The sequence below is a fragment of the Eumetopias jubatus genome, unplaced genomic scaffold, assembly GCF_037043125.1.
Source record: "Eumetopias jubatus isolate StellerSeaLion01/CBP00866 unplaced genomic scaffold, mEumJub1_p1.0 scaffold_8, whole genome shotgun sequence".
NCBI classification, from domain to species: Eukaryota; Metazoa; Chordata; class Mammalia; order Carnivora; family Otariidae; genus Eumetopias; species Eumetopias jubatus.
This window is the reverse complement of record NW_028274814.1, coordinates 57,680,733-57,708,289: the sequence shown is the minus strand read 5'-3', so window position 1 is coordinate 57,708,289 and position 27,557 is coordinate 57,680,733. Positions and strand designations below refer to the sequence as shown.

The window sequence follows — 27,557 nt, the reverse complement described above, 5'->3', positions numbered from 1 at the left end:
ACTTTCAAGGCCTGGATTCTGGGATCCTATTGGAAGATACAAATGGTAATTTCACATAGAGAGCTATGAAAGGGATTTTATTTTAGTGACATAATTATCATATGACTTATTTATGTGGTTATGTATTAGTCTGAGCAGAAGTGTTCTAATGTACTAGATCCAATTTTTATCTTCCATGTGCTTTTAACACAATTTCATACAAATAGAAAAGTCTTGGGGAAGAGAAGAAGATAAAACCAAAAGGTGTATCAAAGATTAAAAAATATCATTTTCAGTTAGTCTTTCCTTTGATAGAGTTTTTTTATTTATCGTAAGAAGAGCAACTCCCAAAATCAGTTAAACAAACAAACTCTTCTGCCTCTTGTACCTACCAAGAAAAATAATGACTTTACTTGCCAAGTGACACTGTTTGCCTTGAGCCTTTAGACGATAACTAGGCGTATGACTAAGGGACTGCTGTGCTAACTTTTTATCTAGGCTGTGTTCCTCCTGTCCCACTGTACTTGAATAGAAATTTGATTTTTAATATCCTTAAGAAAATCATAAAATAGCCGGAGATACCTCTGTAACATAGACTGTACGTTATGAACAGAGTATGCTAATTGGTGAAGCATGTCTTAAGAGCCACACATTTTGATGGCTTAATATCTTTCTTTTTTTTTAATTCCATTTATGTATTTGAGAGAGAGAGAGAGAGAGAGCATATGCAGGGTGAGGGGCAGAGAGAGAAGCAAGACTCCCTGCTGAGCAGGGAGCCCGATGCAGGGCTTGATCCTAGGTCTCCGGGATCAACCTGAGCTGAAGGCAGATGCCCAACTGACTGAGCCACACAGGTGCCCAATGGCTAAATTTCTTTACACTGCATTGGAAGTCCTTAAACTCTTTTGAGGATTTCTTAGTACTGTACTTTCCTCTAAGTTCTTTATGAATAGTCATAGATAATAGGTCAAATGTAATAGCAGTATGTTACCTAATCTGTTTTAGGAAAGTTGATTTACTTTATGATTTTTCCTCAGAAATGACCATTGGTTGATTTAAACTGCTTCTGGAAAAAATATGTAAAAAGAAAGGTTTTCATTTTAGGCAAAAATTTCAAAGGACTCTTCTCATCATCTAGGGGTTTAAAAATGTCCTCTGCCTCACATTTTTGGTTTTTTAGAAGTAGGAAACCACTTGTATTTTTTGAGTGTATAAGTTAGACTCCTGTTTAAATTAATGGAAACTTTTAAGCAAAACTTCTGTTCATTTAAAACATGGCTGTGATAGTTCATTTCATGTAGAGTTCTAAAATGTTCATTTATGTCACTGTTCTTTATAATATAAAATTTTTGAAGAGTTCCTAGCAAATATTTTTCAACAGTCTATAGTGTCTGCTCTATACTATATATAATATAGTCTCTGTAATCTATAGTCTATAATCTATAGATGGGCTGTGTATTTACTAGTTTTAAATACTATTCAATTTGACAGTTTATTTACTCTGATCCTTTTCTTTAAGATGGTACATTTAAAGTGATCCTTTGAGAGCATAATATCTTTGTGTAGGCTTTAAGTAGAGAGCCCGATTTAAATTAATGACCCTATAGCATTGACTACAAATTGTATTCTGAGCCATTGGAAAATGTGTCTTTTTGTTATTTGGATATTCTCATTTCTAGGGATGCTTGGAGTTCATTGGGTGATATGACCAAAGAGGAAGCCATGATTGCATATGTTGAAGAAATAAAAAAGGTAGGGGAAATAATTCACAGCAGAAAATGAAAATATTCATGGGGCACCTGGGTGGCTCAGTTGGTTAAGCATCTGATTCTTGATCTCAGCTCAGATCTTGATCTCAGGATCATGAGTTAAAGAAAAAAGGAAGAAAATGAAAATATTCAGAGCAGCTCTAATTTAATTTGTTATCAAGCAAATTAGCTGCTTTGTTTTAAGGAACAAAGAGATTATAATATATTAGGATATAACATCTAAGTTATTGAATTTATTAGTGCTTTATCTGTCTCCTCAATGTTCATCTTAAGGTCAATGTTTTTTCCTTAAGATCACATTGTAGTGATGTGATTTTTCTTTTTTTTCCATCTTCTCTCTCTTTCTCCGTTGTCAACTTCTTCAGAAAGTTTGGAAATAGGAATCTTTTGAAGTACTGAAATCCCTTTCTCAGGAATCTGGGAAGTACCTGGGCTGTCTTGAAACCATTTCTGCTTTGGAACTTTTTACTTAGGAGAAATAGTTAACAACCCTGCCCCTCAGTGTTCTCATCAAGTTTGACCCACAAATTGAGATATTCCTATCACAGGACTTCTTAGTAACAAGCCTTTTTCTGTGAATGCAGAGATCCTTCAGAAGCAGAATAAGATAAGGATTCTTTTAATGTCTCATAATTAAGAGGGAGAGCATTCCTTACTGTTGTCTGTTCAAGGGATTGTTTTGAGGAGCAAATTTATGAAGAAATCTTGGATTTTAAAGATACTCTTAGTGTCTGTTTATAAAGCACCGTTTCTATTTTGGAACTGGATCAGAAATTGTGAAATTTAGGTCTGTTTGATAATCTTAAATAAATTATCTGTGAACATAAAGAAAATCCGTAAAAAGGAATACTTCTTTTGCCAGATTGTTTGGCAGTGTTAATTTCTAGAAGTCATTTCTATTTGGTTGATTGAGCTTCATTTGTTTTGTTTTATTTTGTTTTCTTCTACACTGCTCAAAGTTGTGCCCTTTGTTAAATTTTCGCAGTTTATTTACTTAGTGGACCTGGTTTATCTATAACAGAAGGCAGAGTTTAGTCCTTTTGGCTGTTAACTATATCAGTAGCAAAATAACAAAGGCGCCTTTCAAAAGCAGAGAGAGCAACTCTGGCTCCCTTTTTGATTTGGTAACTATTCCTTTTCTTTCTTTAAATATCATTCTAATTTTTAGGACACACTGCTATCATGTAAAGTTGAATTGACACATTGGGTCAAATTTACCCATTTTCCCTATACGATTTGTTTAATTAATGATGTACCACAGTTTAAAGTGAGAGGGAGATGGATTTAAACTGTAACTGCTGCCATTTAGTTGTCTTAAGATACTTCAACTGTGCCTGTAGATTTCCGTAACTGCTTCTCTAATTGAAAGGATACGCCAGCTATTTCCATTCAGACTTTTAAAATTTCATTTTTCATATGGTGAATATAATAAAATTTATAGTAAACTTTTAGAGATAAATCTAGGAATGTTAGGATACCCATCAATTGAAAATTTGATTACTTTTTGAAAGTATTTTCAGAGAATTGCTTTTGTGGACATCAGCAGATAAAATTGTATGCTTTTAAATAAGGATGTTTCAGGGGGTCAGAGGCACCTGGCTGGCTCAGTTGGTAGGGTATGCAACTCCTGATCCCAGGGTTGTGAGTTCGAGCCCCATGCTGGGTGTAGAGATTACTTAAAAATATACATATGTATTAAATAATGGTGTGGGGTAGTACATTGTCCTAAAGATTTGATCACTGAATTTGGGGCTTTTTTTATTTTTTTAAAGATTTTATCTATTTATTTATTTATTTATTTGAGAGAGAGAGGGAGAGGCAGAGGGAGAGGGAGAAGCAGGCTGAGCAGGGAGCCCGATGCTGCGCTAGATCCCAGGAGCCAAAGGCAGACACTTAACCGGTTGAGCCACCTGGGTGCCCCGGGACTTTTCCTAATTGCAATAATTTACTAATTGAACCCGTTTTTATTTTTTTATTTTTATTTTTTATTTATTATTATTATTTTTTAAAGATTTTACTTATTTATTTGACAGAGATAGAGAGAGGGAGAGCACAAGCAGGTGGAGTGGCAGGCAGAGGGAGAGGCAGAAGCAGGCTCCCCGCCGAGGAAGGAGCCTTGACGTGGGGCTCGATTCCAGGACCCTGGGATCGTGACCTGAGCCGAAGGCAGCCGCTCAACCGACTCAGCCACCCAGGCGCCCCTTGAACCAGTTTTTAAATTATATTTGTAAATATGGTCCACTGTGCTATTGCTCTTTAGAATTAATTTTTTAGTATACATTTCATTCTGTGCTTTTGCCTTCAAATGTTTAAGGAACTTATCAATTTAATTTATATCTTTTAATAGGTAATATTTTGTGGAAAATTGCTTTTTGTATTTTATAAACTGTCCAGTGAAATATCACTGAAAAAGTTGCTGGAATCAAAAATTCTTTTAAAATAATTTAATAGGATTTTAGCTTTGAGAGAACAGAATAATGTGGTTTGTGGGAAATAATCCATACTTCTTTAAATAAAGTTAATTTTGATTCATAATCAAAAGGAAATATAAAATTTTATTTTCTGTACGAACTTTACAGGCTATCTTTTTTTGTTTTTGTTTTAAAGATTTTTATTTTTAAGGACCTCTACACCCAGTGTGGGGCTCGAAATTACAACCCCAAAATCAAGAGTCGCATGTTCTACCGACTGAGCCAGCCAGCCGCCCCCCAATTTTATAGGCTTTCTTAATGAGGATTTCTGGAGAATTCAGCCAGACCTTGAAAAATATGCAGTATGTCTTTGGATTTAAAGAGAGATCGGTATACTCAACTCTGGCTGCCCATTGAAATCACTAGGGTGATTTTGTTTAAAAAAAAAAAAATGCCCCAGCATAACCCCAGACTAATTATTTCAGGATTTCTAAGAGGATGGGATAATCGCTATACTAAAGGGAGGATTAGAACAGACTCTCACAAAAGATGGAACCTGAAAGCTACCATGGGTGAGGGTCTGGTCTGTAGGTCTACAAGTCCAGAACATTGGCTTTCTCTTTTTAAGGCTTGACTGATAATAACCATCTTTTGGAGATTTAGAGAAAAACCAGAATGCTAATTTCTTTTTTTTTTTCTTCCCCAGAGCGCTAATTCCTTAAGTTACAGTGGGTGTTATACTCTTCTACTGCACAACAGGCTCAGGATTGAGATATAAGACACTCCTCAAAATGCCAGAGGCACTTGAGAAACTGTAAGATTGTCTACTGAACAGAGCGTAGAACACTGGAGATTTGGATGACATTAAAAGATGTGTTCATCTGACCAAAAAAAAAAACAAAAAACAAAAAACAAAAAAACTGAGGAATTTCATCTTTGCTTGCTTTACAATACAGCATATCTGTACCTTTGATAGGATATTTTCGTCATGCAGAATTGATGTTTCATACCAAGGAAATGTGCTAGAGAAACCTAGAAAAATTATTGTGCTTTGGATGCTGTTTTTCGAGTCCCTTCGGTTCACCAAATAGTCTTCATTTGGATAGGTTACAATCCAATTGACTTGATTTAGTTCACCTATACTGTAAATAAAATCTTCTCTGGGGTTAAGGAGTAGTTACCTAGACTGAGATTTGGCTGGCATAGTTCATTCTGTATAATCTCTCAACACACCCCCGCCTTGTGTATTAAATTCCTTGTATGTGCTAGATGTTGGGAATACAGGAGTGATGAAAAACAGATGAAGGCCTTGTTCCACTGAGCTTACATTGTATTGCGAAAGATAGGCAGTAAGCAAACAATAAAGCAGGGAGAGTGACGGAGGAGTCTGAGGTTTGTTCTTAATTTTAAAGATACAAGTGGCCACTTTAAAACTGTGTGTAAGCTGAAAAATATGCAAAAGTGATAGAGGATTTTGGTTCCTTTAAGTAATAAATGTGTTCATCTTAGTAATAAAAGTAATATATGTAAATGAAAAAATCCAAACATCAAAAAAAAGTATAAAATGAAAAGTGAGTCTTCCCTATTCCTCCGTTTTAATTGTTTAAGTGATAATTACTTTTAAATCTGTTTTGTAGATTGATTCAGAAAACACATATATGTATCTATATCTTCTTATTTAAAAGAGAAAAAAACTAATGATGGTATCATACTACTACTGTTCACTAACTACCTTTGGCCTGTAAAAAAAAAATCCAGATGTTTTCCCAGCAGCGTGCACGAAGCTAACCTTAGTCTTTTTTTTAATTCTTATTTTTTTAAAGGTTTTATTTATTTATTCATGAGAGACAGAATGAGAGAGAGGCAGAGGGAGAAGCAGGCTCCCCACGGAGCAGGGAGCCTGATGTGGGATTCGATCCCAGGACCCTGGGATCACGACCTGAGCTGAAGGCAAACGCTTAACCAACTGAGCCACCCAGGCACCCTAACCTTATTCTTTTTAAATATCTACAAAATATGTCCTATATGGAAATATTTTCTTTTATCAGTTACCAGTTGATGGCTATTTATTTGAATGCCTTTTCAGTTAGTTTACCTTGCTCTTTAAATTTGATGATTCTAAATTGGCCCATAGGTGTGAAGGTGACTGAAAGTGTTGACCATTTCCTACTTCCCTTTTGTGCCCTTTTAGAAACACTACCTTAAAGAACAGACAAATAATTTTACTCTAACCCCAGAATTTTCTGTTGTATTTAACATTAGTGCCCTTAGTTTTTAACGCACAATTTAGAGGTTATTGTGTAAAATTTTAAAAGAAGCCTATGTAAAACACAGTCTTCAAAATGAAGACACTTTTAAATCCTTAATATACTTGAAACTTTTCTAGAAGAGTGTACACTTTAAGTATGTAATTGATATAGATACTTTGGGGAATCTATAAATGAACATCAGATCTCAAAAATATTACTAAATAAATTGTAAATATTATATTATTTGGTACTAGTGTATATGAGATTAGTAGTTTGTGATTTCACAAGATTTGTTTCTTTTGATTACAGATTCTTGAAACTATGCCTATGACTGAGAACGTTGAAGAGTTGTTACATGTCATAGGTCCTTTTTATGAAATTGTAGAAAACAAAAAGAGTGGCAGAACTTCTGATTTAACCTCAGGTTGGACTGTCTTACCTTGTTTTTAATCCAGCAACTGATATATTATGCATGCATTAATATTTATATGTCTAATTTTTTTTACTTTCACATGCCAGTCCGACTAGAGAAAATCTCTAAATACTTAGAAGGTAGGAATAATGACATCCATGTAAACATTTTGTTTAAAATTTACATGCCAAAAGATTTTTCACAAATTTATATACCTTATAAGCTTGTCACTCAAGAGTTTTCATTCCACACAAAAATATATTGCATAAAGTTAAAAAATATTATAAATGCTTAAGTTTTAACCCTTCAATTATTAAAACATGACAGGTGGCTCACTAAATATATACAGAATTGTAACAGAATTCATGATTTTATTTTGATAGATCATACTTTGATTCACTTTCTGGATTAGATTAACAGTGCCATGGCTAAAATGGTTTTCTAGCTAATTTTAACATGGAAATGTTTATAGTATGGTTTAACTACATAGTGTAGTAACCTAAAACAAGACATCAGTGAATTCACTTAGCTTGGACTTTGTTTTTAGATTCTAATTTCGTGTTCTCAGGAAAGAATTGAACGACTTATCTTTTACATACTAGCAGGAGTTGAATAATAGGCAAATTTGCTGGCATTAACTGTAAACATTTGCTCTTTAAATTTTTTTTTTTTTTAGAAAGCAGAGTGAAATGAGCCTGTAAGAATTACTTCAAATGAAAATTATATATGTTTTATTTTTCTGGCATCCCTATTTACAAGGTATCTTTTACTAATTGGCAGAAATTAGGGGTTTGCAAACAGTTACCTCCCTGTCTGTCATAAGATCTACAGTTTGTGTCTGCAATAGTAACTGACATGCTCACTGAGCATAACGCTCATATAACCACATCCTCCATAGCTGACTTGCCTAAAGGAATCAAATTTTAACAAATAATTTTCCATATAATTCATGCTAGTCAATGCAGAAAAAATATTAAGTATTTCCTCTGTGTGAAGCATGTTTCTAGGATTCAGAGGAGAATAAATCTGGATCTGTTTTTAGTTGTATTTAAGCTGGCCCAGAGGCAAATGTTTAAACAACTAATTGTAAAGACAAGGAAAAATGAATAATGATAATAAAGGCTCAGGTCCATAATCCCTAAGCTATAATCTAAAAAATTCAAAAAGCTCGATAAATCAGATTTTTTTTTTGTAACTCATTTGAGAGCAAAACATTTACTTTAGGCAACCAAAATCCTCTATCAGTTTTGCACATTTTTCGGCTTATACACAGTTTTAATGTGGCCACTTGTATCTTTAAAATTAAGAGCTGAACGTGAACTAATTGAGCAGCAGACCCTGACCTGAAATGACATGAGGCTATTTTAAATCTTTATTCAGTGTGACTATTCATATTTGTTGCTGTCAAAACTTTATTTATTATTGTTTTTTAGTGGGAGCTGCCTTAGACTCTGTTGAAGGTGTTATATAATATATAGTACCTATAGTATATGACCTTTGCAAAATTAGAAAACTGGATTTTAAATCATATCTGGATCCAATGGTTATAAGGGATGTGGACCTATACCATAATTTATTTAACCTGTAACATTCTAAGGGAAGGTTGAGTTTTTTATTTTAATTTCAGTAGAGTTAACATACAGTTTTATATTTGTTTCCTCTTCTAATCTTCAAAAAATGCTGCTGAAAGTAACCCTGTACAAATGTCATTTAATATATGGGTAGGTATATCTGTAAGAAATAATATTAGAAATCTAATAGCCAAGGTCAAAGTATATGGGTGTTTCATAGTTTGCAATCTTGACCTTTTTTTTTTTTTTAACAGAGAGTGGTATTAAAAGTAGCCGCTTAGGCCCAGTAGAACAGATGTATCTTTGTCATACAGGCTTTTTCATAGTATACATACATAGTTTTGAAATCAGGAAGTATGAACTGTCCAACTTTGTCCTTTTTCAGGATTGTTTTGACCATCCTGGATCCTTTGCATTTCCATTTGAATTACAGAATCAGCTTGTCATTTTTTTGCAGAAAGGGTCACCTGGGATGCTGATAGGGATTGCAACGAATTGTAGGTCATTTTGAGGAGTATTGTCATCACAACAGTATTGTCTTCCAATCCATTTGTTTAGTTTTTTAATTTCTTTCGGCAATGTTTTGTCATTTGCAGTATAAAATTCTTACACCTTCTTTTGTCAAGTGTACTGCTGAGCATTTTATTCTTTCTGCTGCTATTATAGATTATTTTCTAATTTCATTTTTGGACTGTTCACTGTTAGATTGTAGAAATACAATCTGTTTTTTTTGTTTGTTTGTTTCTTTTTTGTTTTGTTTATTGATCTTGTATCCTGCAGTCTCACTGAACCCTTTGTTAGTTCTAATAGGGTTTTTTTGTAGATTCCTTAGGATTTCATGTATACAAGAGCATGTCATTTGCAAACAGAGGCCATTTTACTTTTTCCTTTTCAATCTGGATGCCTTTTACTTATTTTTCTTATCTAATTGCCATGGCAAGAACTTCCAGTACCATACTAAATAGAGATGGCAAAAGCAGACCTCTTTGTTTTCTTCCTTATTTTAGGAGCGAAAAACATTCAGTCATTTAACATTAATTATGAGGCTCGTTGTGAACTTTTGTAGATGCCCTTTATCAGATTGAGGAAATTCTCTTGTATGTTTAATTTCTTCAGCATTATTATCATGAAAGTATTTGATTTTTGTCAATGCTTTATCTGCATCTATTGTGATAATCATGTGGCTTTTGTCCTTTATTCTGTTAGTGTGGTGTATTACATTAACTGATTTTTGGATGTTGAGTAGGACCTGCTAGTAATTCTCTGGGCTTTCTACACCTCTCATCACAGAACTGCTGTGATGCTGCTTTTGCTGCTCTCAAGTAGTTTTGCTACAACCATCCGTTTGATGGGGGCTTAAGGGGTTCCCTGTTGCTTAGTTTTGTTGAAGATGTCCATGACTGGTGGGTGTTTTCGTTTCTTTGGTTTTTTTGTGTGGTTTTGTTTTTTTGGTTAGTTTTTTTTCTTGTTTTCAGGTTTTTTGTTCTTTTGCTTGTTTGTTTCTTTTTTTTTTTTCTTAGTCTTGCTTTTTCTGGTTGTCAGGGAGAGAACAAGGAGATTCATAAACTATGATGCTGCATGGTTCTCTAAAAGAGAGTAGAACACAATGGCAATGGTAGAGTTGAGTTCTTACTCTTTTGTTCCTGTTTAAGATGTATGGAGATTTTGAAATTTAATATGTTGTTTGGGATGTAGGGAAGCATCCAAAATGCATTTGAGTAAGTGAAAATGAGCCCAAAAGTTTATGGAGGGAGACCACTCTTTTTGGCCAGTAGCCATGTAGGAGGCCTTTATTATCTTAAAGAGTGATGGAAATGTAATTCCCTTATATCTCAAAATGAGGTCCAGTCACCAACAGCATTGGCATCACAGGGGAGCTTTACGGAAATGTAGAATCTTCCATCACTCCAGACTTACAGATTCAGAATCTGCATTTTAACTGGATCTCAGGGGATTCCTGTGCATGTTAATGTTTGAGAAGTTCTGACGTATTTACCCTCAAAATTTGACTGGCCAGTAGGACAATGTATGTGCCTTTTTAAGTGATTGATCACATTAACTGATGCTTTAAAAAAACGGTAAATATAAAATCTTAAAGGTAATAAAAGGATGAAAGAAATTTAAAATGTAGTTCCATTATAATATTGATGAGATTGTTATATTTGTTTTCAGTATGCTAGCATATAGCAACTGTCTCTTCCTTTACTGTGTATAAAGAAGATCATTCATCTCTAACTTTACTATTTTGATTGATAATTAACTTAAAAATAACATTCTCTGTCTTGTTTAGAAAGGATTTAAGATAGCTTTGTCATTTTTGTTGTAAACTGATACTTGAAGAAGTTTATTTATGTAATATATGTATACTTATAGTCAAAGAAAAGAATAAGAAAAATTTTAAGTTTTAGCCAAATGATTTTATTATTTGTAAATTACAGCCTTATTGTAGGTTATAGCACTAGTGATTAAGTGATCATTTCATATTTTAGATCTTGGTAATGTTCTAACTTCTGCTCCAAATACCAAAACTGTTAATGGTAAAGCTGAAAGCAGTGATAGTGGAGCTGAGTCTGAGGAAGTAGAGGCCCAAGAAGAAGTGAAAGGAGCAGAACAAAGTGATAATGGTAATCCTTGGATGATGAGCTAATAATTTAACATTAAAGTAAATAAAGTATGGGGGCACCTGGGTGGCTCAGTCGGTGGAGCATCTGCCTTCAGCTCAGGTCATGATCCTGAGGTCCTGGGACTGAGCCCCGCATCGGGCTCCCTGCTCTGCAGGGAGCCTGCTTCTCCCTCTCCCTCTGCCATCCCCCCCCCCCCCCGACCGCTTGTGCTCTCTGGCTCTCTCTATCTCTCTGTCGAATAAATAAATAAAATCTTTAAAAGGAATAAAATAAAGTAAATAAAATATGGAGCGGTTTGGGCTGATTTGGTGTTGTATGAGAATAGTGTGTATGGTGGGATGTGGGCTAATGACCTTATAACCAAGTTTTTTGCAGGCCAAAAGTATGGGAACAGTCAACTTTGTGCATAGATAGAATAGATGGAATTGAACACTAACAAGAATAGACCACTTCTCCAAATGTAATGCCTGAAACGCTGCATTAGAAATGTATTCATTTTGGGCGCCTGGGTGGCTCAGTTGGTTAAGCGACTGCCTTCAGCTCAGGTCATGATCCTGGAGTCCCGGGATCGAGTCCCGCATCGGGCTCCCTGCTCAGTGAGGAGTCTGCTTCTCCCTCTGACCCTCTTCCCTCTCGTGCTCTCTATCTCTCATTCTCTCCCTCTCAAATAAATAAATGAAATCTTAAAAAAAAAGAAAGAAATGTATTCATTTTATGGAGCGCCTGGCTGACTCAGTCAGTAGAGCATGCAACTGTTGATCTCAGAGTCGTGAGTTCAAGCCCCATGTTGAGCACAGAATTTACTTAAACAAAAGAAGAAATGTATTCATTTTAGGTATTGTTCCACATATGACTATGCATATGTTACCAAGGAGAGGAGACAGGTTAAACTCTCAGACCTTATCAAGAATAGAATGGAATCTAGAGAATTGGATTGATGAAGAGGGGACATTGGAGTCATGGAGTACTGCACAGGGGGGTGGGGTGGGCGGCTTGTTAGTAAGAGTACCAGTGATTCTTGGGAAGACTATTTGAGAAAGGGGAGGCAGGAAGACACTAAAACAAATGGCACAACTTAGTTTTGCTTTTACTCTCTAGAAAGATATGACAAATAATACCTTCTTTGAAGGATATTTTTATTTACTGTGTGGACCCCTTTGTACTGCTGGGTCTTGTAAGGCAGTTTGCCTATGCTTGAGAGAGTGTAAAGACCTTAAGAGGTTATCTTTTATTTATTTATTTATTTATATATCTTTAATGATTTTATCTATTTATTTGACAGAGAGAGAGAGAGACCGCGAGAGAGGGAACCACAAGCAGGGGGAGTGGGAGAGGGAGAGGGAGAAGCAGGCTTCCCGCCGAGCCGGGAGCCCGATGCAAGGCTCAATCCCAGGACCCTGGGATCATGACCTGAGCTGAAGGCAGCCGCTTAACCAACTGAGCCACCCAGGTGCCCCCGCGAGGTTATCTTTTAAAAGGGGTTCTAGGGAAGCCTGGCTGGCTCAGTTGGTAGAGCATGTGACTCTTGATCTTGGGGTTGTGAGTTCGAGCCCCATGTTGGGTGTGGAGCCTACTTAATAAAATATAAAATAAAATAAATAAAATAAAATAAAATAAAATAAAATAAAATAGCTTCTAGAAGATTTACAGGGAACTGAAGCAGTTTTGAGTGCACTCTCAGCATATAATAAACCCCTTTTCAAGGAGTACTCCATCTCTCTGTTCCAAGTAGGAAACTGATCAAAGGGATTATGGTAGGTTGGAGAAATGATTACTTGATATTAGAACATATATACAGAAATTGACCTGCTGTGAACTGTTATGAATCTCCCTACTTTCTTATAAAAGATAGGAAAATGATGAAGAAATCTGCAGACCATAAGAATTTGGAAATCATTGTTACTAATGGCTGTGATAAAGACAACTCTGCTCAGGATACACAGAATGACATTCATGCCGGTTCTTCCTTGAATGGCAGAAGTGCTGAAGAAATAAAGGCTGTAGATGAAAACTTGGAGCAAACTGGAAAAGATGCTGTGTGCATTCATCAAGGTATTGTCCCATCATAATTATCTGTCCAGCCTCTTTCCCATGAATGGAATATTGTTTTCATTATTTTAGGATGTTTAGGAGCAGTTTAGAATTTAAAAACCTCTTATTCAGGGGGCACCTGGGTGGTTCAGGAAGTTGGGTGTTTGACTCTTGATCTCGTCTTGGGTCTTGATCTCAGGGTCGTGAGCACACATTGGGCTTTGTACTGGGCAGGAAGCTTACTGAAAAAAAGAAAGAAGGAAGTAAGGGAGGGAGGAAAGGAGGGAGGGAAGAGAGAGAGAGAAAGGAAGGAAGGAATGAAGGAGTTCCCATAAAAATCTCTTATTCAGGAATATCTTAGGGTTTATTAATATTATAAGGGTGTATAGCCTTGAAAGATAGTGGAATTAGGGGCAACTTTTATATTTTTATTGAGACTTTTTTATTGTGTTGCATGGTATTTTACAATAAAATTTTGAAAGAAAAATTTTTTTAAGATTTTATTTGTTTATTTGACACAGAGAGACACAGCGAAGGAGGGAGCACAAGCAGAGGGAGTGGGAGAGGGAGAGGCAGGCTTCCCGCGGAGCAGGGAGCCCGACGCGGGGCTCGATTCCAGGATCCTGGGATCCTGACCTGAGCCGAAGGCAGACGCTTAATGACTGAGCCACCCAGGCGCCCCCTTGTGTAACTTCTTTTAATAGCAGATGTACATGTTCATCACTTTGAAAATATATCTATAAAATGTTTAAACATTTGTATTTAAAATTATTTTTGTGATTTTAAAAATATATAATATTCCTGAATATCAAAAAATATTTAAATATTGTCATTTATCATATATTTATATTTGTAAATATTCTGAGGGAGGTGGGATGGGGAGACAGAGGGTAAACTCTTAAAGCTAGTCCCTATGTTTGAAACATTGATTGACAGTCAAGAAAAGTGAATAATTTTCAAATAAATCTGTTCTTCACACTGACTTATTTTTTAAAATATAATTAACATACAATATTATATTAGTTTTAGGTGTACGACATGTTGATTCAATGATTCTGTACATTACTTAACTCGGTGCTCACCACGATAAGTGTAGTTACCATACAACTCTATTACAATATTGTTGACTGTATTTCTTATGCTATACTTTCCACCTCTGAGACTTCTTTATTTTCCAGCTGGAAGTTTGTAGCTGTTAATCCCCTTTATCTATTTCACCCAACCCTGCCACATCCACCTCCCCTCTAGCAACCACCAGTTAGTTTTCTGTATTTAAGAGTTGTTGGCTTTTGTTTGCTTTTCAGACTCCACACATAAGTGAAATCATACAGTATTTGTCTTTCTCCGTCTGACTTATTTCACTTAGCCTAATACCCTCTAGGTCCATCCGTGTTGTTGAGAATGGCCAAATTTCATTCCTTTTTTATGGCCAAGTTACTTAGTTCGTATCATTTCGTCTAGGAAGCCTCCACTCAGTCCCAGTACGGCGCCCCTCGCGTGAGTTCCTGTAGCGAGCGCCCATTGTCTGTCTTTTTCATAACACTTATCAAACTATGTTGTAGTGATCTTAACTTCTTTCACTCCCTTACCAAGACTAAGAAGCCTCTTGCAGACAGAGATTTTTAACTCTTTCTTCATCTTATCCTTAGAGTTTAGCATAGTAACTAGAATAAGAGTAGACATTTTTAACCGTCTGAGCCACTCAGGTGTTCCCAAGATTAGACATTTTTTAAAAAAATCTCTTGGATGAATGACTGACCCATGAGAACAATTCATTGTCAAAACTACTCAAGTCTTTGCTCACGGCTAAATCATTTCCGTCCCGTTTCTTCCCGACACAAAGGAAGCAGTAGATGAATACCGTTTTAGAAAAATATTTCCTATCATAACATGAAAAAAGTTTTATAGGAACAGTAATTCTTCTATTATCGTAAAAACTTATGTTTATAGCTTTTACCTAAGTATTGTTTTAAATTTGTAGTCTTTAGACAGCTTTACATCAAACAACGGACCATTTCGATATTACCTGGATGGTGATCCCAATCAGCCCGTGGAAAATTCTGCTTTTCCTGAAGAAGGATCTCCTGGAAATGGCAACATTGGGGAACTGCAGGTGGTAGCCGTTGAAGGAAAAGGTGAAGTAAAGCATGGAGGAGAAGATGGCCAGAGTAACAGCGGAGCACCACACCGTGAGAGACAGGGTGGAGAAAATGGGGACTGCCCTAACGTCAGAAGAGGGAGAGGTGTGTATTCTTTTTTGTTCTCACTGACTCTTTATAAACGAATTAGTAAAACGGGAAAGTTTCAGATGGGAGAGACGTTAGAACTATCCACCTACAAAGGAGATGTTAAAAATTATCCTTACATAACATATGACCATTTTTCTTTATGCCTGGTTCTCTCCTTTGATTCTACGAGGCATAGTAGTTTGGTCTCTGAAGGTACCGGTTGGGGGGGTGGGGAACATCCCTATTTCTCCATTTTTCATGCAGTTTTCCGAGGTAGCCAAATTTATGTTCTGTCACCCCCCTTCCCCCGAGCAATTGCTTACAGGTTCCTCTAGCTGCGTTTCTGCTTTTATTTGCTACTGTAGGTAAAAATTTGAATTCTGTCTTTTCCACATTTCCTTACTTAAATGAAAAGATAGCTGACAAATCAAGAAGTAGAGATAAAGAACATTTAACAATACAAAGGTAAACATTAAGAATAGTACTGTGGTCAGGTAACAGAATAGAGTTGAATGGGGAAGAAAAGTAAGTATGTATTAATTTATAATTGTTCAAAGTTAGGAATGAATAGGTACTGTCCAAAAAGAGAATTAACGGAAAGATAAATACCATATGATCTCATATGTAGAGTCTAAGAAAAAAGACTAAGCTTATAGATAGAGAATAGATAGATTGATCACTGCCAGAGGCCGAGGTGCAGGGGATGTGAAATGGGACAAGGGTCAAAGGTAAAAACTTCCACTTCTAAAATAAGGAAGTCATGGGGATATGATGTACAGCATGGTGACGATCATGAATCATACTGTATTGGGTATTTGAAAGTTGCTAAGATAGTAAATTTTAAAAGATACCACAAGGAAAAACAATCTGTAACTGTATGGTGACAGATATTAACTGGACTTACTGTGGTGATTATTTTGCAATATATACAAATATTAAATCATGATGTTATTCGCTGAAAAAAAGGAAAATCCCTATATAATTTCATGAGAGCATAAAAAGTGAAAGGATTATCTGTGTGTCCGGTTGAAAAAAATCTGCATAAAACAAATGAAGACATAGGGGGAAAAAAGAGAGAAGTGATGGTATTAAGAAAATTATTGTTTAGGGCTCCTGGGTGGCTCGGTTAAGTGTCTGCGTTCAGCTCAGGTCATGATCCCAGGGTCCTGGGATCGAGTCCCGCATCGGGCTCCCTGCTCAGCGGGCAGTCTGCTCCCTCTCTCTCTGCCCCTCCCCTCTGCTCGTGCTCTCTCTCAAATATATAAATAAAATATTTAAGAAAAAGAAAGAAAATTATTGTTCAAATACTAGCCATTTGAACACGTACCAAATGGTAAATATTAAACGAAGAAGAGAAAGATCACAACCTATTACTAGAGCCTTGGATTCAGGTCCCTTTCTTTAAGCAGTTTACCAAAATTGTATGTATGAAAGACTTCCAATTTATTTTTTTTAAGATTTTATTTATTTATTTGAGAGAGAGAGAATGAGAGATAGAGAGCATGCGAGGGAAGAGAGTCAGAGGGAGAAGCAGACTCCCCGCTGAGCGGGGAGCCCGCTGTGGGACTCGATCCTGGGACTCCAGGGTCATGACCTGAGCCGAAGGCAGTTGCGTAACCAACTGAGCCACCCATGCGCCCAAAAGGCTTCCGATTTATAACCTGACTTCACCCCACCTATAAAACACCACAACTCCCGGCAATCACAGGGGTTCATAAAAGTGCCAGACCCTGAAGTTAAGCTTCACGAGCTTCACAGTAAATCTGCCTCAGGATTGAACAAGTATTATTGAGCTGTTCTTTGTCAGGCTCTGTTCTGGGTTCCTGGGGATGCTGTAGAGAACGAGATAGTCCCTCCTTCCACAGAGCTCATGTTCTAGTAAAGGGGAGCTGACAGTGAATAAGCAAATAATTCAGATTGGTTGCAAATGGTGATAAGTGCTCCGAAAGGAAAAAAATGAATCGTTGGATTGTGTGACTGGAGGTGGGGATTACCATCACATGGGAATGGTCTGATTAATCCTGTCTTTGTGAAGGCTGGTTTGAAAGCTGACTGTGACATAGGATATGGTAAAGTGAGCAGAGATGGGACTAATTCTCTAGGGCCTTCTGTACCCTCCGACAGGCCCTCACAGAATATCTCAGGCTCTTAGGGATGCAGGAAAAAAACCAAGCCTCCAACCAGATTTCCCACTTTTTTCCCCCTTGCAAATTCCATACCAATAGCTGAAGTGGTCCTTTCCTGAAAGCTGAAGAACCACTTCAAAACTTACTTCCCTTCAATACAAGAGTAAAGTCTTGAAATGGCATAAACACCTCGGTGTTCTCTTTGGGGTTTCACCTGGTAAACAGCCCCAGTTCCGTTTCTCTAGCAAGACCACTTTTACAAAAACACTGCTTGAAGCAAGCTCACCTTTGGGAATCCTGCTGCCGCTCTAGGGCTCCAGGGTGCCACAGGGCAACGAGGTAAACAGTTTCCTATTTATTATTTAAAACAAACAAACAAAACTTACCTGCTGTATTAGCAAACAGATAAGAACTTGTAATATTCCATTTCTCACAGTAGTACTTTTTATATGCTGCAATGTAAAACTGTTACAGCCTTTCTGAAAAATAACTTGGCAACACTCATTGAGAACCTCTACAAAGGGGCGCCTGCATGGCTCAGTGGGTTGGGCATCTGCCTTCAGCTCAGGTAATGATCCCAGTGTTCTGGGATCGAGCCCTGCATCAGGCACCCTCAGTGAGGAGTCTGCTTCTCCCTCTCCCTCTGCTCCTCCCCCTGCTCATGCTCTCTCTGGCTCTCAAAAAAAAAAAAAAAAAAAAAGAACCTCTACAGAGTTGTCATCCTTTGACCCAGTAATTCTTCTTTTTTGATTCTGTTTTTCCTAAAGAAATCAGAAATTTGGGCAAGAATTTATTTTTTAATTTTTAATTTTTTTAAAAATATTTTATTTATTTATGTGACAGAGAGAGAGACAGCAAGAGCAGGAACACAAGCAGGGGGAGTGGGAGAGGGAGAAGCAGGCTTCCCGCCGAGCAGAGAGCCCGATGTGGGGCTCGATCCCAGGACCCTGAGACCATGACCTGAGCTGAAGCCAGACACCTAACGACTGAGCCACCCAGGTGCCCCATTAGTAAGGAATTTTTGAGAATGCACCCCAAGTATGTAAATTATGTGTGAATTACATGCATTTCGTCATGTGCTAGTGTAATAAGTACATTATAAAACCTTAGCAAGAAAAACATTGAGTATATTAATACAAATAGAAGCTTATATATCTACTTCTTTTCTCTCTGTCTTTTGTGTACTTCCTGATTGCTTCCACTCCACTTTGGAGATTTAGAACTCAAAGAAATAATAGAGGAAAATGAGTAAAACGCACTGTTGCTACTTCTATAACAATTATTTAAAACTCCCTTATTTTGCTGTCTTAAAATAGGGCATACACTGCCATACATGAGCGAAGGACCCAAGGGTCGGCAAGTAGGAAGCAGAGGTGATGGGGAACGCTGGGGCTCCGACAGAGGGTCAAGAGGCAGCCTCAATGAACAGATTGGTCTCGTCCTCCTGCGCCTGCAGGAGGACATGCAGAACATCCTTCAGAGACTTCATAAACTGGAAACACTAACGGCTTCGCAGGTGAGCTTTCGAATTTGTGTTCCTCCACTGCCGATCCTGTAAAACAGCAGATAAGTGTAATCTGTGTTGATCAGATTTACACAAATCAATGTAATGTAATGATTTTTAAAACAATAAAAAAGACAGGAGTGCTTGCCTGGCACAGTCGATAGAACATGCAACGCTTGATCTCTGTGTTGTGAGTTCAAGCCCCATGTAGGGCAGAGAGATTACTTTTAAAAAATAAAGTAATTTTAAAAAATTAAATAAAAAGGATCTACGTTTGAAAATATTGTTTACTTAAGAAAAGACTTACCCAGGGGTGCCTGGCTGGCTCAGTCGGTAGAGCATGCGTCTCTTGATCTCAGGGTTGTAAGTTCGGTCCCCATGTTGGGTGTAGAGATTACTTTAAAACAAAACAAAACAAAGTCTTGAAAAAAAAAGGCTGACCCAAAAGCGAACTGCCACTTAATAAAAAAAGTTTTCTAATGTAAAATTACCAGTACCATGTTGGAGGTAGAAGTAGGGTAGCTTAGTATTAGAAGGATAAGTGCTGTTAAGGGGCGCCTGGCTGGCTCAGTCAGAGAGTGTTGGTCTCTTGATGTTGGGGTTGAGGGTTCAGGCCCCATGTTGGGTGTAGAGATTACTTGAAAGTAAAATCTTTTTTTTAAGAGTTTTTATTTGAGAGCGAGAGAGAGAAGCGGGGAGGGGCAGAGGCAGAGGGAGAAGCAGACTCCCTGCTGAGTAAGGAGTCCAACGTGGGACTCAATCCCAGGACCCCGGGATCATGCCCTGAGCCAAAGGCAGGCACTTAACCAACTGAGCCACCCAGGTGCTCCTATTCTGTGACTTTTTTAAAGAGTATATTGTTTACACTTAATGTTTTTAATGGTATGGAAATTCTGCTAAAAATTCTTTTAATTTTTTTCTTTACAAGTGTTTTATTCTTGGCTTACATAAAGCAAATAAAAAAAAGATTCTGACATGTATAGACTTTTTCCTTAAAATTTGCATAATTCATTTGGATGACAAAAAGAAAGAAATTGATGATAGAATAGTAGCAGATTGTAGAACTGAAGGAAACTTAGTTCAATACCTCTAGTTCAGCAGAGGAAGAAGGTGAGATTGATGCAGAGCCCGCTCTATACCTAAACTTTCCAGATTTCTCATGCAGTGCACTTTCCATCACGGTAAGCTGCCTGAGACTCATGCACTCGATAAATATTTGTTGAATGGCCACACACCGGATACTTTTCTGGGCAGTGGACGCATAAAGGAAATGGGAGATAGCGCTGTGTAGCAGAGCTTGGAACAAACTACCTGGATTCAAATCATAGCTCTGCCACTTACTGTGTGGTCTTCAGTCGGGTTACTTTACTTCCCTATGCCTCAGTTTCCTTATCGATAAAATGGAAATACTGGTAATGCCTATCGCATAGGATTGTTCAGAGAATATTTTTTTAAAGATTTTATTTATTTATTTGACAGAGAGACACAGGGAGAGAGGGAGCACAAGCAGGGGGAGTGGGAGAGGGAGAAGCAGGCTTCCCACTGAGCAGGGAGCCCGATGTGGGGCTCGATCCCAAGACCCTGAGATCATGACCTGAGCCGAAGGCAGACGCTTAACGGCTGAGCCACCCAGGAGCCCCAGGATTGTTCAGAGAATTAAGTAAAATACATAGTACAGTGCCTGGAACACTCATGTGACATTTACCTATTGTCACATGACATGATGATGGTGACGATAATAGCGATGATAGTAAGCCAGCTTGGTTTCCTCCCTCAGGAAGTTCACAGCCTTAGAGAGGACCTCACTTAAATAATTTTCTGTCTTCATATTTCCTTTGCAATGGTTGCAACTGTATGGGATTTTTTCCTTTCAAACATCTTTTCCAAAAAATTCAGTAGGGGCGCCCGGGTGGCTCAGTCGTTAAGCGTCTGCCTTCGACTCAGGTCATGATCCCAGGGTCCTGGGATCGAGCCCCGCAAGGGGATCCCTGCTTGGCGGGAAGCCTGCTTCTCCCTCTCCCACTCCCCCTGCTCCTGTTCCCTCTCTCGCTGTGTCTCTCTCTGTCAAATAAATAAATAAATAAAATCTTTAAAAAAAAAGTCAGTAATCCTTAGGTTAATCTAGCCATAGAATGATAAATAGAACTTCTAAATATGTAAAAGCCACTGATACCAACAAAAATTCATTGGTCGACTAAACTTTTGTCAGACTCCTGCACTTTCTCTCAGGCCCATCTCTCCACTTCTGCCTTGTAAAATCCAGTTTTATCAAGAACCCTGCTCTGTCAGTTGAACCGGGCGGGCTCCTCATCCTCCACCAAGCCCAGGTGATGTCTGAGATCGCCCTGGCTCGTTTTCAGCACGAATCCTGTTAGGTCTGTTTAGCCAGAATCTTCCTTATCCCTGATGTTTCCTGTTAGGATTTTCCATCCACTGATCCCAGCCCTACTCCTTGATACGAAATTCCCCCTCGCCCATGCTGCGTTGGGAGTTGAACCCCCTCCGTCTCCCCCTACTGTAGAAGTCCCTATGCCCATAGTGATAGCCCCTACTCCATTGAAGAAAGTCTTCCTTACTGTGCTTTCACACGTGTCCCTGATTTTTTTTTTTAACAACGTGTATGGATAAATATCATTAAACCAAAAAATTATAATGCTACTTATACAGCTAGTGCTAGTGCTGCGTAGATGGAAGAAAGGGTCCTTGGGAATCTTCATTTATCTTTCCAGGCCTTCATTACATAGAAAAAAAAATCTGCTAATAGTTACCATTTAATAGTTCTGACTCTACCTTAGTATTTGTTAGTAGTTGCTGCTTTGATGAGAATAGTGTCATCACATTGGGATTTGGTCACCTTGAATTCCATTCAAATTCACGTGGACTAACGTGACCTTAGTTAAGTCAGCATATACCAGGGATCCCAATTTTGTAAATCTATCCTTTATTCTGAAGAAAGTGCCATAAGGTAAATCTCCCGGGTAAATATTATTATGCCTTGGGGCATCTAAGTGGTTTAATCGGTTAAGCATCTGACTCTTCGTTTTGGCTCGGGTCATGATCTCAGGGTCGTGAGATCGAACCCCACATCGGGCTCCGCATCGGGCTCTGTGCTCAGCAGCAGTCTGCTCAAGATTCTCTCTCTCTCTCTCTCTCTGCCTCTGCCCTTCCCTGCTGCATGCTTGCGCGTGCGCACTCTCTCTTTCAAATAAATAAGTAAATCTTTAAAATATATCGTTATGCCTGCAAGGTACAATTACAAATAATATCATAAGATCATTCCCTTGTCTAGATTCTTTCAGCACCTGCAACTTGATTATACTCTTCTTTAACACCTTAATGGTCTGTGAGGACTAATGCAACATCTGGAGGCAACTAATTTAGTTGTACCTGTAAGGTATAGTCATCCTGGGTACTGGGGTCCTTGAGATTATGTGACTTCTAAGAAGGAAATTTAAAGCCTGTCTCCTCCTTACCACTTCTGCTGTTGGTTCAGTATACAAGCCTCTGTGCTGTACCTCGAACTTGCCCGCAGGCGCCCTCCCACCCTTGGTCTTTGCACTTGCTCTTCCTCTCTACTGAAGATTGTTCTCCTCAACCCCCTGACCCTGCCCCCTTAGCCACAGAGCATAGTTTTCTTTGTTTAGGTCTTTGCTCCAGTGTCAGCAAAGCCTTCTTTGACCACCCTATTTTTTTTCTCTAAATTTTTTATTGTTATGTTAATCACCATACATTACATCATTAGTTTGTGATGTAGTGTTCCCTAATTCATTGTTTGTGCATAACACCCAGTGCTCCACGCAGAACGTGCCCTCTTGAATACCCATCACCAGGCTAACCCATCCCCCCACCCTCATCCCCTCCAGAACCCTCAGTTTGTTTTTCAGAGTCCATCGTCTCTCATGGTTCATCTCCCCCTCCAATTTACCCCTTCATTCTTCCCCTCCTGCTATCTTCTTTTTTTTTCTTAACATATATTGCATTATTTGTTTCAGAGGTACAGATCTGTGATTCATCAGTCTTGCACAATTCTCAGCGCTCACCATAACACATACCCTCCCCAGTGTCTATCACCCAGTCACCCCATCCCTCCCACCCCCACTCCAGCAACCCTCAGTTTGTTTCCTGAGATTAAGAATTCCTCACTCATATCAGTGAGGTCATATGATACATGTCTTTCTCTGATTGACTTATTTCACTCAGCATAACACCCTCCAGTTCCTTCCACGTCGTTCCAAATGGCAAGATCTCATTCCTTTTGATGGCTGCGTAATACTCCATTGTATATATATACACCACATCTTCTTTATCCATTCATCTGTCGATGGACATCTTGGCTCTTTCCACAGTTTGGCTATCGTGGACATTGCTGCTATGAACATTGGGGTGCATGTACCCCTTCAGATCCCTACATTTGTATCTTTGGGGTAAATGCCCAGTAGTGCAATTGCTGGATCCTATGGTAGCTCTATTTTCAACTTTTTGAGGAACCTCCATACTGTTTTCCAGAGTGGTTGCACCAGCTTGCATTCCCACCAACAGTGTGGGAGGGTCCCCCTTTCTCCACATCCCCGCCAACATCTTTCGTTTCCTGACTTGTTCATTTTAGCCATTCTGACTAGTGTGAGGTGGTATCTCACTGAGGTTTTGATGTGGATTTCCCTGATGCCGAGCGATGTGGAGCACTTTTTCATGTGTCTGTTGGCCATTTGGATGTCTTCTTTGGAAAAATGTCTGTTCATGTCTTCTGCCCATTTCTTGATTGGATTATTTGTTCTTTGGGTGTTGAGTTTGATAAGTTCTTTATAGATTTTGGATTCTAGCCCTTTATCTGATATGTCATTTGCAAATATTTTCTCCCATTCTGTCGGTTGTCTTTTGGTTTTGTGGACTATTTCTTTTGCTGTGCAAAAGCTTTTTATCTTGATGAAATCCCAATAGTTCATTTTTGCCCTCACTTCCCTTGCCGTTGGCGATGTTTCTGGGAAGAAGTTGCTGCAGCTGAGGTCGAAGAGGTTGCTGCCTGTGTTCTCCTCTAGGATTTTGATGGACTCCTGTCTCACATTGAGGTCTTTCAACCATTTTGAGTCTATTTTTGTGTGTGGTGTAAGGAAATGGTCCAGTTTCATTCTTCTGCATGTGGCTGTCCAATTTTCCCCACACCATTTGTTGAAGAGACTGTCTTTTTTCCATTGGACATTCTTTCCTGCTTTGTCAAAGATTAGTTGACCATGGAGTTGAGGGTCCATTTCTGAGCTCTCTATTCTGTTCCATTGATCTATGTGTCTGTTTTTGTGCCAGTACCATACTGTCTTGATGATGGCAGCTTTGTAATAGAGCTGGAAGTCCGGAATTGTGATGCCGCCAGCTTTGCTTTTCTTTTTCAACATTCCTCTGGCTATTCAGTGTCTTTTCTGGTTCCATACAAATTTTAGGATTATTTGTTCCATTTCTTTGAAAAAAGTGGATTGTATTTTGATAGGGATTGCATTGAATGTGTAGATTGCTCTAGGTAGCATTGACATCTTCACAATGTTTGTTCTTCCAATCCATGAGCATGGAACGTTTTTCCATTTCCTTGTGTCCTCCTCAATTTCTTTCATGAGTATTTTATAGTTTTCTGAGTACAGATCCTTTGCCTCTTTGGTCAAATTTATTCCTAGGTATCTTATGGTTTTGAATGCAATTGTAAATGGGATCGACTCCTTAATTTCTCTCTCTTCTGTCTTGTTGTTGGTGTATAGGAATGCCACTGATTTCTGTGGATTGATTTTACATCCTGCCACTTTACTGAATTCCTGTATGAGTTCTAGCAGTTTTGGGGTGGAATCTTTTGGGTTTTCCACATAAAGTATCATATCATCTGCAAACAGTGAGAGTTTGACTTCTTTGCCGATTTGGATGCCTTTGATTTCTTTTTGTTGTCTGATTTCTGTGGCTAGGACTTCTAATACTACGTTGAATAGCAATTCTGACCACCCTATTTAAAATTGTAAGACTTGGGCACCTGGGTGGCTCAGATGGTTAAGCGTCTGCCTTCGGGTCAGGGCATGATCCCGGGGTCCTGGGATCAAGTCCCGCATTGGGCTCCCTGCTCCTTGGGACCCTGCTTCTCCCTCTGCCTCCCTCTCTCTCTGTCTCTCATGAATAACTAAATAAAATCTTAAAAAAAATTAAAAAATAGATAAATTAAAAATAAATAAATAAATAAATAAAATTGCAAGACTCTCCTCTCCAACATGTCTCATTTCCTCTCCTTGTTTTCCTTTATCTTTTTTTCCTCCCTCCTGTTTTATTTTTCTTTATGGTGTTTATCACTACCTGATATACTGTATATTTCACTAATTTGTTCATTATTATTTGTATCTCTCCATTACAGTATAAGCTCCATTAGGGCAGCACTTTTTGTCATTTTGTTCCCTGTTGCATTTCTAATACCCAGAGTAGTAACTGGTACATAACAGACGCTGAGTAAACATTTACTGAATGAATGAATGAATCAATGAATGATCTTATTAATTTTCATACCATTTCTATGAAGTTATAATAAATGGAGAAACTAGAGTAATAAGTTTCCAACAATTAGTATAAGGAAACTTGTTTTCTGGATGAGCCAAGTTGGAATATAAATTTCCTCAATTAAGTTGAAATTTTTCTGCTTAGTTTATACATCTCATTGAAAAACCGACAGTATTCCTCCGCGCAGGAAAGGTAACCCTGTGAGGTCAGGGATGTGTTAATTAACTTGATTATGGTAATCATTTCACAATATGTGTATGTATCAAATTATCACACATATATATTAATTATATCTCAAATTATATCTTTTTTTAAAGATTTTATTTATTTGACAGTGAGAGACACAGCGAGAGAGGGAATAGAAGCAGAGGGAGTGGGAGAGGGAGAAGCAGGCTTCCTGCGGAGCCAGGAGCCCCATGCGGGGCTCTTTCCCAGGACCCTGGGATCATGACCTGAGCCGAAGGCAGATGCCGAACGACTGAGCCACCCAGGCGCCCCTCAAATTATATCTTAATAAAGCTGGAAAAAAATTTAAAAAATAAACCTACAACACTAACAGTTCATTTCTCATATTTATCATACCTCTTGTGCTATAGTTTTTCATAAATTTTCAAAACATCTTTGGATATGATTTATAATTTTTTTAAAGATTTTATTTATTTATTTGACACAGGGAGAGAGATAGTGAGAGCAGGAACACAAGCAGGAGGAATGGGAGAGGGAGAAGCAGGCTTCCCGCCGAGCAGGGAGCCCGATGCAGGGCTCGATCTCAGGACCCTGGGATCGTGACCTGAGCCGAAGGCAGACACTTAAGGACTGAGCCACGCGGGTTCCCCATATGATTTATAATTTTAATAATAATCAAGGCTGCAGTTCTCAGATGTGTTTGTAAATTGGTAATTTTTTTGGAAATTAAAGAATAAGAAAAGTTGATTAAGTAATGTAATAACAGTATAAAAGAAGTAATGGTTTAGATTAGTTTGAGGTTTTATTTTGATAATTTTATATAATTTGAACTATAAAATATAAAATGTCAAAGGTATTTATTTGGCCAGCAATTTTGGGGACCTTGTTATTTGGCCAGTATGGGTTTTAGGACAATTGAAGCATGGTTAGCAGAATAAACTAATATTTTAGCCTTTAAAAAAAAAGATAGGAAATAGAAAAATTACTATTTTTTCTCATTTTGTCCAAGCTAAATCACTTTCATTTGTATTTATAGGCAAAATCGTCCACATTACAGACCAGTAATCAGCCTCCGTCACAGGTAAGAAGTTCTTAAGTCTAAGTCCCAGGGTTTCAAATAACTTAAAATAAATTTAGGTATACAAGGTTCTTAAAGTATTCCAAATGAAACCTACCCTCTAGAGCTTTGAAGTTACAATATACTTGTTATATGTTTAAGTCTGAAGTACTCCTGGGAGTCTACTTACTGAATTATGCTCTTAGGTACAGCATACCTCCCTTCTGTTTAGCAGGACTGAGATTTGTTATTAAGTTTTATATTTTCAAAATTATGAAATAGTATGTTTTTATGTTTATACATGCAGTGTGTAATAGACTGGTGACCAACTTATTTTATTTTCTCAGAGACCATCCTGGTGGCCCTTCGAGATGTCTCCTGGTGCATTAATTTTTGCTATCATATGGTCTTTTATTGCCCAGTGGTTGGTGCATTTATATTATCAAAGAAGGAGAAGGTAATGTAGTTTTATGATTGACAATAGTTTGCAGAGTCTTATAATCTATAGTAGACAGAGCTTTCAATAGCAGTGAAGAGGATAGGTCTGTTTTATAGATGTATTGTCAGACTGGCCATTCTGTACCGATCCCGAGACTGAACTATCTTGGAAATGATACCTAGTGGATTTCTAGTACCTGTTAGACTTAAAAAAATTAAAGTCTGATGGTTATTTTGGGCTCTTTGCTAACATTAAAGGACCACAGACAATAGGTAGGGAAACAAATAATGCCTGCATGCTCTTTGAACTGGACATTGACATTTCAGAAGACTTTTAGCCTGGTGTTGACTATCTCTAGAAATAGAGATTTTTCTAATTTGAGGGCCAATATTCCAGTTTGGGATGCCAGGAGATACCTCAAATAGGCCTGAGAATAATAGATTGGGATCCTTGAA

General features: G+C 38.0%; 1 protein-coding gene across 1 annotated transcript; it reads left to right on the top strand.

Moving 5' to 3' along the window:
• On the top strand, positions 1-27,557 carry LOC148163719 (acyl-CoA-binding domain-containing protein 5-like). The gene is made up of 11 exons (XM_088025707.1): positions 1-45; positions 1,659-1,731; positions 6,718-6,832; positions 6,928-6,960; positions 10,881-11,015; positions 12,864-13,067; positions 14,696-14,706; positions 15,028-15,289; positions 18,717-18,916; positions 26,643-26,687; positions 27,011-27,557. Exons 2-11 carry the CDS (start codon positions 1,684-1,686, stop codon positions 27,122-27,124), a joined length of 1,167 nt encoding a protein of 388 aa, XP_087881833.1. The 5' UTR covers positions 1-45; positions 1,659-1,683; the 3' UTR covers positions 27,125-27,557.

Coding starts and splice junctions, on each gene's coding strand:
- LOC148163719 (XM_088025707.1), top strand. CDS start 1,684: ATGACCAAAGAGGAAGCCATGATTGCATATGTTGAAGAAATAAAAAAG. Junction 11,016..12,863: donor AGCAGAACAAAGTGATAATG/GTAATCCTTGGA, acceptor TTCTTATAAAAG/ATAGGAAAATGATGAAGAAA. Junction 18,917..26,642: donor AAACACTAACGGCTTCGCAG/GTGAGCTTTCGA, acceptor TTGTATTTATAG/GCAAAATCGTCCACATTACA.